This window comes from Protopterus annectens, chromosome 14.part0, assembly GCF_019279795.1.
Source record: "Protopterus annectens isolate FY-2018-M chromosome 14.part0, PAN1.0, whole genome shotgun sequence".
NCBI lineage: Eukaryota > Metazoa > Chordata > Ceratodontiformes > Protopteridae > Protopterus > Protopterus annectens.
The window spans coordinates 600,364,870-600,380,381 of NC_056748.1; the positions used below are offsets into that span (position 1 = coordinate 600,364,870).

General features: G+C 44.2%; 1 protein-coding gene across 2 annotated transcripts in view; it reads left to right on the plus strand.

Moving 5' to 3' along the window:
- FBXW4 (F-box and WD repeat domain containing 4) overlaps nt 1-15,512 on the plus strand; it is a 2,126,835-nt gene that overhangs the window by 490,185 nt on the left and 1,621,138 nt on the right. For both annotated transcript variants that reach the window (XM_044056341.1, XM_044056343.1), the window contains one exon: nt 7,328-7,422. In XM_044056341.1, coding sequence (XP_043912276.1) covers nt 7,328-7,422 — 95 coding nt within the window. The remainder of the gene's footprint in view (nt 1-7,327; nt 7,423-15,512) is intronic.

Here is a 15,512-nt window from a genome sequence, read left to right on the forward strand (position 1 = left end):
ACAAACAACAGCAACATTATTATGTTTTATTTGATTTGTTATCTTCCAGTCTTGCATGCATTCCAAGTCTTTGGCCAAATTGCTAACAGGTTCCTGAGGAAGAGAACTAAAGATCTGAAGTAGGAGAATTCATTTGTCAGCAACCTGTGGGTATGGATCCAATATCGGATCCGAACCTGCATGGTTTATCCAGCTATGGATCCGAGCTCCTAGCTCCTCTCCTCACCTATAATGCCCTGCTCTCCCTACATGACCTCAGATCTAGTTTGCCGCGCATGGTGAAGGCTGGGTCGTCAGAGCTCCTAAAGCTAAGTCTTATTATTGTTTAAAAAAAAAGGATTTTTAAAACTTTTATAATTTTTAGTTGAGTGTTTTAGTTTATTTTATTGTTTAAAAAAAAAAAAATAGTGATGTCTGAGGCCCCAAAGGCTATTTTTTCAAAGTGCTCCGAGTGTGGCCATAAGCTTTCCCCCTGCTGATGGCCACACTCGGTGCGTTCGATGCCTTGGAGTTGAACACCACACTTCAGAGTGTTCAATCTGTGCAGGGTTCAACCCCAGGGCATTGAAGGAGCGGAGGTCGAAGCTGGTCTTGGCGGGACTCTTGCCCCCAGACTCGGCTTCGGCCCCCGCCCCCTTGGTGGTCACTGGTTCGGCAGTCCCTGCCTTGCCTGCTCCCCCTCCTCCACCCGGGATTCAAACTCCTGCCAAAGGGTCGGAGGAGAGGGAAGACAGGAAAAAGGACCGGAGAGAGAAGCACCACAAGCGGCGGGCCAAGACCTCCGTTTCGGCCCCGCCGGCTAAGCGGGCTTCTCCTCCGGCCTCTCTGGCTGCTGGCTCTCCCCCTCCTCGGCTCCGGTCCCCGTGCTTTTCACCAGAGCCTGAGGATGAGGAGACCCGACCTCCTTCGAGGCTATCGAGGCGGCACTCAAGGCTTACCTTGGTAGCCTCGTCGAGGTCTACTTACAACCTCTCCGATGCTGATCTGGACCGGATGATGCGAAGGTTCATCCAGGCTCAGATGCAGATGGGAGTGCTCCTGCCTCCCACCCCTCTGGGAGGGAGCTCAACCCCCTTTTTTTAAGCCCATTGCTCCTTCTCCGACCCGCTACCCGGGTTCGGAGCGCTCGGAGCCAGGCAGCCTCGGAGCCGCGGGTGGGTCGGCGCCGACAGTACTGGGTACTTCGGATCCGACCCTGCCCTCGAGTCTGTCGGATCCGACCTCTCGGAGCCTTGGCCCGAGCTTCGGATCCGAGGGACTCAGTGTGCCTTCGGCGCCGTCTTTGTCGGAGCACACTGGTCCCTCGGATCCGAGGGGCTCGGCGCCGGCTCCGATCCGCTCATCAGATCCGAGGGGGAGCCGACTTTTGGATCCTATTGTCGAGGCTGGCTCCCCCTCGGCTTTTGATGTAGTGGAAAGGGCTCTGTTGAGGGCATCCAGACCCCCGGCCCTTGCTTCGGCTCCGTCCCGCACTCCATCTGCTCTGGGCCAGGCTTCCATCACCCGGCCACTGGGACAGCCCGCTTCACTGCCCCAAGCAGTTCCTGTGGTTCTGGACATTGCTGGTGAGGGCTCCTCGGACAGCCCCCCCGAGGAAGCACCTCACAAGCATTCGTGTAAGAGGAGGCACATAGACTCCCCCGAGTCTTTGACCGAAGACACTGACTTGGAGGAAGGAGAAGGCTCCCCAAGATCACCCCCTGAGGATGTCTCCTTCGGAGACATCATGGAAATGTTACGGATTAGAGGTGGGTGGTCTGCCCCAACGTATTCCTTGGACGAGTCAGTGTTCTTGAAGGCATTTGAAGCGGGCCCGTCTACCTCTTGGGTGTCCCCTCCTGCCGACCCCCTGGTGGACCTTATTACCACCAGGGCGTGGAGGGATCCAGACACTGTGGAGCCAATCCCTAAGAGGCCCGACAGGATCCTTAGCCCTCCTGCTGACCGTGCCCACTGGAGCAAGGGACCCCCGGTAGATGCCATGTTGTCGGCAGCAGCCACTAAGAGGGAACTTGCCCAGGAGAGTCCCTCAGTCCATCCCCCGAGCAAGGAGTCTCGGATGATGGACTGTTTGGGGAAGCAAATCTTTAGTTCAGCGACCTTGTCAGTGAGGGCGCTCAACTATTTGGCACACGTCATTAGGATGCAGTGCGATCTTATCAAGGAATACGCTGCATCCCCCCCAGAGTCCATATCGGAGGAGGACAAACTTATGCACTCCACCCGTATGGCCACTCTTCGTTCTGTGACTAATACCTCTATGCGGTTACTTTCCCATGCTACCGAGGGAGCCGCTAGAGCTGCGGGAACGGGCCTAGTCACAAGACGGCAGGCCTGGCTCCGCCACTGCGATTTTACGGAGCACTTCAAGGCGTCATTCGCGAACGCCCCCTTTGACGGTTCTGCCCTTTTTGGCAAGATGGTTCGCAATACCTTGGTTCAGAGCAAGAAGGACGGGAAGACGCTGTCTGCCGTCGGAGTCCGCTTCTCTGTGCCCCAGAGGTCCTACTCTAGGAACCAAAAGGGCCAGAAGAAGATGTGGTTCCGGAAGTCGCAGCATTCCCAACCCGCTCCGGACAACCAGTCCTTCCGCGGCAGAGGAGGACAGGGAGGATGCCGCCCTAGGGGCAGAGGGGCTCCCAGGAACTTTGGGTCCAGGGAACCTTTCTCTGAGCTGCCCACGCAGCAACCCTGAGGGTTGCCCGACTGCTCCACTCTGGAGGCAGTCGGGGCGTTCGAGCACCTAACGGCATGGGAGTCCATTACATCGGACCGCTGGGTACTCCGGATTATATCCAGAGGTTACAAGATCCCCTTTCTTCATGTCCCAAAGTTAAAAATCCTCCCAGATGTTCCACCCGATCAGAGGGAGGCCGCTTCAGCAGAAATTGGCCATCTGCTGAGAAAAAGAGCCATCCAGCCCGTCCCCCCAGACCAGATCGGATCAGGGTTCTACTCCAGGTTCTTTTTAGTGCCAAAAAAGACGGGGGACCTAAGACCCATTCTAGACCTGTCCCTGTTGAACCTGTCAATTCCCAAAGAGAAGTTCCGGATGGTCACTTTGCAGTCCATCCTCCCCCTTCTAGGGGAGAATCACTGGATGTGCTCTATAGACCTCAAGGATGCGTGCTACCACATTCGGATGGACAGACGATCCAGGAGGTTTCTTCGCTTCCGGCTGGGAGCCAGTCACTACCAGTTCAGGGTCCTTCCCTTTGGTCTCACCACAGCCCCCAGGGTGTTCACCAAAGTGTTAGCAGTGGTTGCGGCCCACCTGAGGCTTCAGGGGGTGAAGGTCTTTCCGTACCTGGACGACTGGCTTCTCACCACCCCAACAAGGCATCTACTCTCTTTGGCAAGAGACTCCTTCCTTCGTCTAGCTCCCAAGCTAGGCATCACGGTAAACATAGAGAAGTCCAACCTGGTCCCTACTCAAACAATAGAATTTATAGGAGCCAGGTTAGACACGAGAAATTTAAGAGCCTTTCTCACAACCGACAGGGTTCGGAATCTGCGACTCCAGGTGCGGGCCATCCTTCACTCCAGCTTAACACCTGCGGAATTGGTCCTGAGGGCGCTAGGGTCTATGGCGGCAGCGATTACTCTTCTTCCGCACGCCCGCTTCAACATGCGGGTGCTTCAGTGGACACTTCAGGTGCAATGGTCATTTCTCTCCCTCCCCCTGTATCATCCCATTGCGATCAGCAAGGCTTGCAAGTGGTCTCTCTTGTGGTGGCTCCATTCTCCGGACCTCCACAGGGGCTGCCCCTTTTGTGCATCTCCTCCTCTCGCCACGGTGACCACGGACGTTTCCCGCCTTGGGTGGGGGGGGCATTTTGCGGGCCGGATGGTCCAAGGCACGTGGAGCGATTCAGAGACCTCCCTGCATATCAATGTTCTGGAAATGAGGGCGGTGCTCTTGGCGTTGCAAGCACTTCACGCCCTCCTTCCCCGGGGAACAATTGCGATTCAATCAGACAACATGTCGGTGGTCTGGTACATCAACAAACAGGGGGGAACCAGGTCTTACCCTTTATGTCGAGAAGCCATGAGTGTGGGAATGGGCGATCTCCACCAACCGCTTTCTCATCGCAACGCATATTCCGGGTCGGACCAACATCCTAGCGGACAAGCTCAGTCGCACCATTCTCTTCCCATATGAGTGGTCTCTCAATTCTCAAGTAGCAAAACGTATCTTTGCACAGTGGGGGACTCCCTGTTGCGATCTCTTTGCTTCTTCTTTAAACGCCAAGTGCGACAGTTTTTTCGCTCTAATCCCCCCTCCAGGGGATTCTCCGAGAGACGCTCTGGCGCATGCTTGGCCTCCCAGTCTTCTTTACGCATACCCCCCTCTACCTCTGATGCTACAAGTACTTCAGAAAGCCTCTCGGTTGGGGTGCAGAATGATCCTCATTGCCCCGTTCTGGCCTCGACAGATCTGGTTCCCTTACCTAAGGTCTCATTCAGTGAATCCACCTTGGATTCTGGATCCCATTCTGGATCTGATATCACACCCGTAGAACCTGCCGACTCTGAACCTGGACAAGCTGAAGTTGACTGCTTGGCTGCTCCAGTTCCACTCCTAATCAGGACTCCCGGTATCTCGTCCCCAGTTAAGGCCATTCTGGTAGCGGCCCACAAGCCCTCTACCAGAAAAATTTACCGCAGTAAATGGAAGCGTTTCTCCATTTGGGCAGCTTCGTTTTTACCTTCATAGGACAGCTGGTCATAGGCAATCAGACCAGTTGCTCATTTCTTTTGCCAAATTCAATCTGGGTAAACCAATTTCCAAAGTTTCTTTGTCACGCTGGATTTCTCAGTGTATTCTGTTGGCGTACCAAGCCTCTGGGAGGCCCGCACCGGAGGGAGTCCATGCTCATTCGACCTGGTCTGTCTCTGCTTCAGCAGCCTTTAAGTCTAGGGTTCCTCTGGATGACATTTGTTCAGCAGCCACTTGGGCTTCATCTCATACCTTTATTACTCATTACAAGCTGGACGTCACTTCTAGAGGTAGAGCATCCTTTGGCTCCGCGGTGCTTCGGAATATCCTTCCATGATGGCCACCCAAGATTCAGGTAGCTGGGGACTCTGTCCCACAGGTTGCTGACAAATGAATTCTCCTACTTCAGATTTAGAAGTTATGTACTTACCATAACGTTCCATCTGAGTAGGTGGATTCATTTGTCTGCAGCCATCCCGCCCTCCTATCCCCCTGGCCTTGTCAGTTTCCTGCATAGGGTGTGTTACCCTTTGGTTAGGGTAGTTGGTGCAGGGCAAACTCGATCTGAGGTCATGTAGGGAGAGCAGGGCATTATGGGTGAGGGGAGGAGCTAGGAGCTCGGATCCATAGCTGGATAAACCATGCCGGTTCGGATCCGATATCGGATCCATACCTACAGGTTGCAGACATATGAATCCACCTACTCAGATGGAACGTTATGGTAAGTACATAACTTCTAATTTTATGTCCTCTTTGTTACAAGGATATTGAAAATCTCTCCTTTCAGTGAAGCCTCCTAAAGGAGGCATGTACACAGTGAAGAGCAATGGTCCCAAAATGGAATGTTATGTTATACTTCAAATGAGGGAGTAGGAAGCAGGGGAATTAATCCCTGATACTACTCTCTGTGTATATCAGGAGAGATGGAATGCAAACATGCCCAGTTTTGCATCAGTAGTACAACAGTAGTATCATATGTGGTCCACCAGAATACCATGAGCCACTGTGTTAAATGCTGATGAGAGATTCAGTAGGACCAAGTTAGAATAATAGTGCTGGTCTCTTGCCATAAGGAAATCACTTAAGATCCTTATGTGAACAGTCTCATTGTTGTCTCTTTCATGAACCAGAGTGGATCATAGATGACATTCTGTCTTAAATAGAATTCCATTTTCACATAAACCAACTTCTTCTGGACCTTACCCACAAAGGAAGGTTGGGATGGGTCTGTAATTATCTAGGCCATCAGAATCTAAACCAGTTAAAAGCAAGCTGTTATTAACCTCAGAAAGGTCCTTTATACTGGATAACATCAGCTCTGGATAGAAAGTGGCTCTGGAAAGAGAAGCTTTTGGTGTTTCTGGATTGTAATAAAATACATGGATTGTGGGAGGATCTTGATCTAAATTAATATTAGAGGAACGGCATATGTTCTCTTTGAAGGAAAGAAGGGAAAAAAGAATAGGATTCTGTACAAATTTGAAGGTGGATTAATGGATGACAGTCAAATGTATTTTAAACTCTATGTAGGACAGTATTTTGTTCTGGGTGAAGTGATGAAGGTGAAAAACTTATAGTGGAAAGGAACTCATGGTAGGGGATCAGGAAAACATGACATGCATAGGAATAAATTGAAGAGTATAGTTAAAAAGGGTGGTGGGTGCCCTTGATAGTTAGCTGCATCATAAGGATATATTTTGCCAGACAGTTGAATTCTTTAGATTTCTTTGTGTGTGCACGTGTGCATGCATGCATGTTAATATGAACTACAGCTAGATCTTTCCCAGCCCATACATACTCCGATGCTCACCTTTTTTCTAAGCTGACTATTTTTCTTTGGTAACCTTTCTTTCCACCCTATGTCAAACTAATCAGGTCTTCTTACCGTAATTTCCTGATGATGCAGTTTCACATAGTTTTTGGTACTTCTAAGTTGATACATTTTACATTTCTTCAGATAATTCATCCCTTCCCAAAATTCCATATTGTCTTCCTTTTCTACCGCAGATCAGAATCTAGCCTGAAATCACAGACTTCTGTCCTTATTGTCCTCTCTGTCTCACAGTGTCAGAAACCACATGCCACCCTTTAGTTACCTAATTCCTTGACATCCTCTCATGTAGTTCATTCCTTCTTTCCTTCCCTCTTTGAAGTGTACTTCATGTACTATTAGCTGTCTTGTTATGCCTGTAGCTACATCATGTTATCACTTGCTAATTTCTGAGAATCTCCTGGTATATACTGTATATTCTAGTCACTTACCTTCAGATGTGGTTTTGTTACACATAATATGCCAATGTCATTGATGTTCTGGTTTTTCTTCACTCATCCATTTGTAGAGCAGAAATTACATGAACCATCCACTCTGAATAAATGCTGCATTTTAAGCTACTTCAAGTGGTAATTTCTGCAGTCTTTAGTTTAATGTGTTGGTCATATATATCTGACTGTTACCTCTACTAGTGACTATTCAGACAGGAATTGTAATTAGAACATTGATGCTTAGATGAAGTTGTTGACTATATCGCAAGGACAGATGCTGTAGCAACAGAATAACAATATGATCACATTTCTTCCTTCATGCAAGTTTTCCTTTTCTTTTTCCAGGTTTGGTCCCTGTCTTCAAACACCCTTGGCCAGTGCTTGCATACCATACCGACAGGTGACAGGGTTTGGTCAGCTGCTATAAGCCCCATCCTCAGGTAAAGATAATGAGTCTGTGTATAATGAATGTGATGAGCAGGGGAGGGATCAAATAAGTTAAATGAGCACTAGATATGTGGGTTTTATGAAGAGCTTTTGAGCAGCATTCACACATATGAATTTACTCATGGAATTACTCCAGTGCCTTTGTAGGTATCAGCATATAATGTACTCTACTGTCTTTTCTGTATTATATATGTTCAAGTATGCATGGCATAATGTCTTATACAGTCAAGTGTTTTAAATGTGTTTTGCAAAGACGGCATACGTGTCAATACTATGACATTTTTTGAACTTGAAGTTTTACACTCCTGGTCCTCCCTGAAAAAGTTTTTTGACCAAAGATATGCATCCATCGCTAAGATGCAATATGAAATAAATAGCTGTGCAACAGCAGTGAATGTGAATTTCTTGTTGTAAAAACTTTGCTTTGGTATTGTGTCTGATTATTTAATGTACACATGGTCTTAAATTAAGTCGTACTCTTCTGTATTCCTTTATGTGGTCTAGTATATTTAAATTTTGCAAGAGGACTTGAAATTCTTTATTATTCTTTATGTGGTCTAGTATATTTAAATTGTGCAAAAAAAACTTTAGACACTTTATTATTAAGTTCTTGGGTAGTGGAACTGGCAGTAACTCCAACCTGTCTGAGAACTTAGTAGTATACCATCACCAGGAAACATACATCTCAACTTCTTTGCTCAACAATTCTAGACAAAGTAGAAATAATGGATGGCCAAAGGGCCAAATCAGAGACATATTTTAAATATTGCTCTTATAAACTTAGAAAATTGATAGACTGACAGGTTTTGCATTTTCATGCATTTTTCCAAAGGATATGAAGTCTGAAGCTTAAACTTATATTGTTATTTAATGACTGCAATCCTTGGTGTTTTGCCGAAAAAAGGTTTACAAGGAACAGATAAAAAAATATGAGACAAAAATCTGGACATTGTATGAAACTCTGGGCAGTTGATAAGTGCACATGGATGCCAATGAACCTGTGCCTAATTTTATTGCTTTTCTAATAGCTAAACTTTCTAGTTATTTCTAACAGTTGATGATTTCCTGATAAGCTGCAAAGGTAAAGTTGCTTTGAGGCACCTAGAAGTAATGTATGGATCTATGATGTCTTACCATGTCCAATGGCACCTGTGTCCATTTGCTGGATATACTGTTAGCATGTTCAAATCCCCACTTGTGTTCATTGAAAGTGTTTTTGCAGAGGGCAGCGCTCCTCATCCCCGTTACCCAAGTTAGCAAAACTTCATATGCAGTATATTTGGTATTCGGGGTGTGGGATGTCCCATTACCCAAAATTCATGAAGCCTCATATTTAGTATACATGGCATTTGGGGATTGGAATGCAAGAGGCAAAGCCCTTTACAAAAATAATGATTCTTTATGTTTTCCTTTTAGGGTGATGCTACAATGGTAAGTTTAACTTTAGGGAGGTGTTGCAGTAGAGTTGCATAAATTACTCAGCGGGAATATGAAATAGTTCTACAGTGAACACTGTGATGTCGAGTGATAGCTGTTATTCTGATATTTTTTGAACCTTACTTGTATTATCTGTGGCAAGCTTTGTTGGATGTTCACATACAATATATACTGTGACCCAGAATAAAACCAGACTCATTGATGGAATTTATTGACCATTGCCTGTCAAGATTAGAAAACACAAAGGTGATACATCTCAGAATCTGGAGACTGTTAGAAATCTGATAAAAGAGTTCAGGCTTGGACTGAAATGTGCAAGTCAAGTAGCCTGATGATTACTGTTTTTCATTCAAGTTATGGATCATGGACCTGGACATTTTATTTCTGTACTACATACAAGTCTTATAAAATTGCCTTATGGATGTGGTAGGGTTTTGATTTATTTGAAGGATAAAGTCAGGAAAGAGTCATTTCAACTGTTTTGTAGGTTCAATTCTCCTCCCTTCCTAGCACCGGATGCTTTTAATTGGGCTTTACACTAGGTGGAGAAAGCAAACTAATGCTGTGCTACCTCAGTGATTTGAAAAAAGCTTTGAAACATGTAAGTTAGGATTATCATGACAGGAGATACTTATTAAATGTGGACAGCTGTATTAGTTGAATTGGACAATACACCGGCATTGTTGTGGAAGCTATAGGCCAAAACTGACCCAGGTCATCTCCCCCTCCCTCCAGCAGGTCTTTAAAGTTGTAGTGATTAACTATGGCCTAGATTATATATATTTGCTTGGCATCTGAAAGAGAAATCCAGCAAAAATATTATCTGTCACTCTGAGAGACTACTTTCCAGTCTTCTGTTTTGGAAAGGCAAACCACTCACTTCTCATCACAAAATCGTCAAAATTCACAAATTAAAAAACTTCTCAGATGATTGATTCTTCCATGATCTAACAATTGTGGATTGAGCTGCTGTTCTCTTACTCTCCTTGATGGATAATCACTTTACTTCCTGTTGTAGCCACTTCTTCCAAGAAATACAGAATCATGTCTGCATGACAAGCCAACGAGTCCAGGAACACCACAGACTCTTTTGCCATGAAAACCAAAGCCAAAACATGGTGCATATTCTAAGTTTCGCACATACATCAGGTCAAAGCCCTTCGCATCCGTTTGAAAATTAACTACAAATATCTGATACATCACGTCAAACATGCCTACAATTGGTCACTACTGATTAAGCATATCAATGGCCTTAATCTATTCCCACAGCAGCTAAGCAATCTACAGATGCAGTTCCATTTTCACGTAGGCAAGTTGACTGCAGAAAAACTGAATCTGCATTTTGCATGTGTGGAATCTTGGACTAGTTTCATAGCATAAACTTCTTAAATACTCCAACAAGAGATGTCCTTAAACTTGAAGATAAACCAAGTCTGGATGTTTCTTGTGGTGCTGTCCACCTCCCTCAACCCATATTTTACTCTCTTGCAGATATCTATTATTACAAAATTCTCTTATAAAAGTGACACAGCAAAATAAAGACCAAACGAAAACCAGACTGCAAACCAAACCAAAGACTAAAACCGAGAGAAGGCTAAAGAATAGAATCTATGAACATCAATATGCAGTCACAAAAGAAGATGTCAACAATGCCCTAGCAAGGCACTGCCTTGAGTTTTCAGGCCATGCTTTTCACTTCTTTGTATTACAACAGCGTGAGATTGATTTGAGAGGTGGACCATGGCAGATTTTGTTGGAAATTGATGAATTGTTATGGCAGATTAGGACCAGGGCTCATATTTTTCCTGGAATTAATGAAAGCTTATCCATCAAATGTGTATTAAAATGGTTATCCCTTAATAGATAAACATCAATATTTATATTTACACACATTTTATATTTACACACATTGTATAATCAATTTATTGTGTTGTAACCTGGATTTATAATCTTATAAATAATAGTCTAAAATGGCTTATTTTAAATGGCTTAGTCTACTCATAAGCCATTGACACTGCGGATCTCAAGATTATGATTCATGATATACTTCCATTGCTCCTAATTTTAGTAGTGTGATATATCTAGCATTACAGTGTGTTTGCTTTTGCAACTAGCAACAGTATATCTTGGAGACATATTTTTTGATTTACATTTGTCATATATTGGTATTTACAAATTCTAAATTTTACATTTTAAATTATAAATTCTAGTTTCTAGCTCCCAGTTGCTAGTATTCCATACACTCTGTAGACAAATGATCGAATTTTAGTCTATGTTACATGGTTTAAAATGTATAATTATAATATTGTCCTTTAGTTCCGTTATCTTAGATGTCCATAAGATTAGACACACTTGTATTTTTGTTGGTAATAACACAAAGTGTGTATATTTAATAATTATTTGATAAAATATTAATTGAACGTATATAAGATGCATTTATATCTTTAGCTTATAATTTATTTAATTTTTTAATGACATTGTTTTTTACTTTCTTTATTCATGTATATATACCTATAAGGTTTAGTAGTTTCTTATTTGTAGAGTTGCCGTTTTAAGGTTGTCATGGCTTTTATTTAATGCAATAATGCACTTTATACTGATAGGCTGAATGTTTTTAATACTGTAGTATAAGTTGAGTTTTTTGTAAACTTGTGATTGTCTGAAGAAGGCGGGTTATTTGAACCTGCCGAAAGCGCTTACTATCACTTGGTTCTGATTTGTGGGATATTAAATTTGTGTTTCTAGCTCTCTCATCGTGTGCTGCCCGTTTTTTAACAGTTAAAAGTGACACAGCTCTGGAAAAGGGCAGTGTTCCACTAAAAAAGGAGGTGGCCCTTCTATCTCTGGCAACTTCTGTTCAGTTTCCATATTCTCCCATCATGAAAATCCTAGAAAAAGAAAAGAAAATGAACTAGCCTTACATGATTAATTTCCCATTAATAACAACATCCTAAGCATGCAGTCAGTCGTGAGGGATTTGGGCACCCAGATTAATAGCAACCTGACTTTTGACCACCATGTTGCTGCCATTGTACAGAAAGTTTTCTGTGTGGCCCACCTCATAAGTAAGTGCATCTCATCCAGGGACAAGGAGGTCATAACATCCCTGTATTCTTCCCTTATAAGGCCCATTATTGAGTACAACACCCCATTCGGCATGTACCTTGCAAAGCACATGCAGCAATTGGAGAGACCACAGAGGTTCCTCACCACGAGAATCCAGGGCCTCAAAAATCTACCATACACAAATAGGCTAAAAGCCCTACCCCTCTACTCTGTTTCATACAGATTCTTCAGAGGTAACCTCTGTCTGTCATACAAGGCAATATCGGACCCCGCCTTGATGGGACTGCTGCATGTCCGCAAGTCAAGCTCCACTTGAGTAACCCATACATGCAGCCTCAACCTAGTCTGTGACATCAATAGGACTTATTGGCGGGACAGATTTGTGTCCCAGAGACTCCCCCATCTGTGGAATAGACTCCCTCTCTGCGTCAAGCAGAGTACATCTTTACCCCTTTTTAAGTGCAACCTGCATAACTGGATGGGAAATAGAAAATACATCCCTGGGATTCCACCTGTGCCCCTGCTGGACAGGGACATTGGGTGCTGATTTGTCTATATATGGGTTAAACTCTTGGCTAGGCTTATAAGGGCCTCAGGGCCAGTAGCTTAGCAACTTCCTCTGATCCTATTTACAGGCCAGAGGATCCCAGTTTAATATAAAGCTTCACTTTAGAACAGTGGGTGGTACAGGCAGAATGCTGCTGGTATTTATCAGGGCTTGTAAACAGCAAATTAGGATAGTGTTTTTAGGGCTTTTTTGCTGTAATTTTCAAAAACATTCAACAGATTTGAACATAAAATTTCCTCAAAATGTATTTCCTCAGATTATATTCCTCCTTGCCAGACTGATTCAGTCACTGACTGACATAGTCCATATTTATTTATTTATTGACTGATTGATTGCATTTGTTAACTGAGGTAGTCCATCTGAGCAGAGCCCCTTTTCAGTGGAAGCCTGGAGAGAAAAACTCCATAAGTACATGATACAAATCACTACATAGAAAGAATAAAGTACTGCAATTCAAATGTAATTTGCATACATAATTATAGATATACAAAATGCACAAAGGCAGAGCAATATTAGAGGAAGAAAAAAGTAAACTGCTACATTTGCAATAAATACAAAAACTAGAAAAGAGCATAGCCTATACCAAAACTTTAATGAATAGCCAATACTGAAGAGAAGTAGTAGTATGTACAAGATTTTTAAAGGGGAGATTTCAGCTAGTATTAAGCAGTGTATGAGATAATAATGATAATAATAATAATAATAATACCTGATGTTCTGTAGTCCTATCTCGCCCTCATTCTTGCATATGAGTTCAGAGCTGATCCTTGGCTCCGACTCGGCCGATTACAAAGCTCAAAGTCTCTTAGTTGGCTCGTGGCAAGGTAGGTATCCCATAGTGCACTAGTAAGAATCCCCAGATCTCGTGTGCCGCATCTACAAGTTCAGAAGTGCTTCTTGCTTGGCCGTGGCCAAGTTCCATATTTTTCATTACTATTATAGTTCTGATTGATATTTCTGCTTATAAGATAGCTTCATTTGCATAGTTGTAGTAATAGTTTCATAGGTAGTGATAGTAGTGTGTTTTTGCTCTTTTTTCCATCATTATTGCTGAGAAACTTGTTGGCCGTTCTAGGCCCGTTTTTGTTCTCCGAGTGGTATCCTTCCTGTGTGCTAGTTTTTGACATAGTTTCCTATTAGTGTAGGTCTGTGTTTGTGTTAGGACCTTGTTTTTCTAGTTTTTCAATAGAATAGTATATTGTATGCAGTGTCATTTAGTATTATTGGCTAGTTTTTTGCCTGCTGTTTAAAATTTATGATTTGTGGTATTTTTCTGACTTAGCTTCTTTCCTGTTTCCCAGTAGTGAGGCCCGTCTAAGTTAGAAGACCTTGTCCTCTCTTCTGTCTTATAGAAGTTCTGTTTGTACTACGCATGTTGAAGGAGTTCAAAGACCATAAACCTTTGGGTTTTAAAAAGTGCCTTAAGTGCTCCCAAAAAATGTCAATTACTGATGGGCATAGTAATTGCGTTTACTGCCTCGGAGCCATCCATCTACAGGAAACTTGTTCTTTCTGTCACTCCTTCGGCACCAGAGTTCTCCAAGAAAGGAAGGACAAATTAATACTGAAAGGTCTCCTTAAGCCTTCCTTCGAGGAGGATTTAGCCAGCTCTTCATCATCCTCCAAGTCTCCCTCATCAAAGAAAGAGAAGGTCAAGTTGGCAAAGAGACTTTCTCCTGCACCGACTGTTTTGTCTGGACCTCCTCAGAAAACATTAAAATTGGATAAGCCTTCTAGCTCTTTGGTTCCACTGTCCTCGTAGCCAGTCGAGGGTATCAATGTTGACACTGCAGTGTCGGCCCCAAGTCTTTCGATGCTGACTAGTGAGAAATTGCATCGGAGTCGGTCTAGAGAGCTATTGCCAGTCTCCCCAACCTTACAATCTCCCATATTACAGAGATCTAGGTTGCTTACCCTGTCATCCAGATCCTCCAAGAGCATTTCGGAAGAGGATGTAGAGAGAGTAGTGCTTAGACTTTTGAAGTCATCTGCTTTACCAGAATTGCTGCTGGCTCTGACCCAGTCAGTTCCAGAGTAATCTAATACCATTCTCCCTGATGTTCATTGTGTTTCACTGTTGCAGTCATTACTCTTGGGTTATCCTGCTGGCACGCTACCCGCAGTCAGCCTGAATTCCAAAGTCTTGGTCTGGTGTCGGTTGCTGTCACCTCTTCCCTGACGTCAGTGCGCCAGGGGTATAAAAGATGCAGCCGAAGCCATTTTCTTCAGTCTTTCTTGCTGCGTGGTGCCCGAAGCAAAAGCAGTTCGCAAGTGCCGGGCGGCCGACTCCTGAGATTTTCGAAATCGAATTTCAGATCCGAAGTCTTCATTAAAGCTAAGTACCCCAATGGGGAAACTTTTTTCTTGCTCCAGACCGATGTCAGAAAAAGTTAACAATTGTATTTCTTGTGGGAAGCAAAAACCTCATAAGGATTTTCATTCTTACTGTATTCATTGCCTAGGCCCCGATCATGACATTGCTAAATGTCGGTTTTGTGCTAGATTTAACCAATGCACTATTAAGCGTCGGTACGATTTTGCCTTTCATTAATTTGGCCAAAGGTTTAATTATATAATGCCGTCGGAACAGCCGATGACCGGAGTTTATAAAAAGCGCAAGGAAAAGGAAAAGGACAGGCATCCGAGGTCCAAAACCGACGACGAGGCCCCCGCTAGGCTAGTCGCCGGTTCTCAGTGAGGCGCTTTCGCAGCCCCTGATGCCCACTACCTCAGAGCCACAGGCCGCTTCCGACTCCCACGTGGAGCCGACTAGGCCTCTGTATACTCAAGGTATTGGACTCTCGGAAACTATTCCCTCAGATGGGTCTGGAGCCGCTGAGCAGGCATCGGCTTCTGAGGGTGTTTTCAGACCTACACAATTATATGTCAAGCCAACCTCAGCTTCAAAGACAAAGACTAAAAGAGCTCTAAAGACAAAGAAGCAAGTACAGTATTCTCATGGACAGACTTCCATGCCTAAGAAACAGATGCTTAAAGTGGCCGAAGACCTAA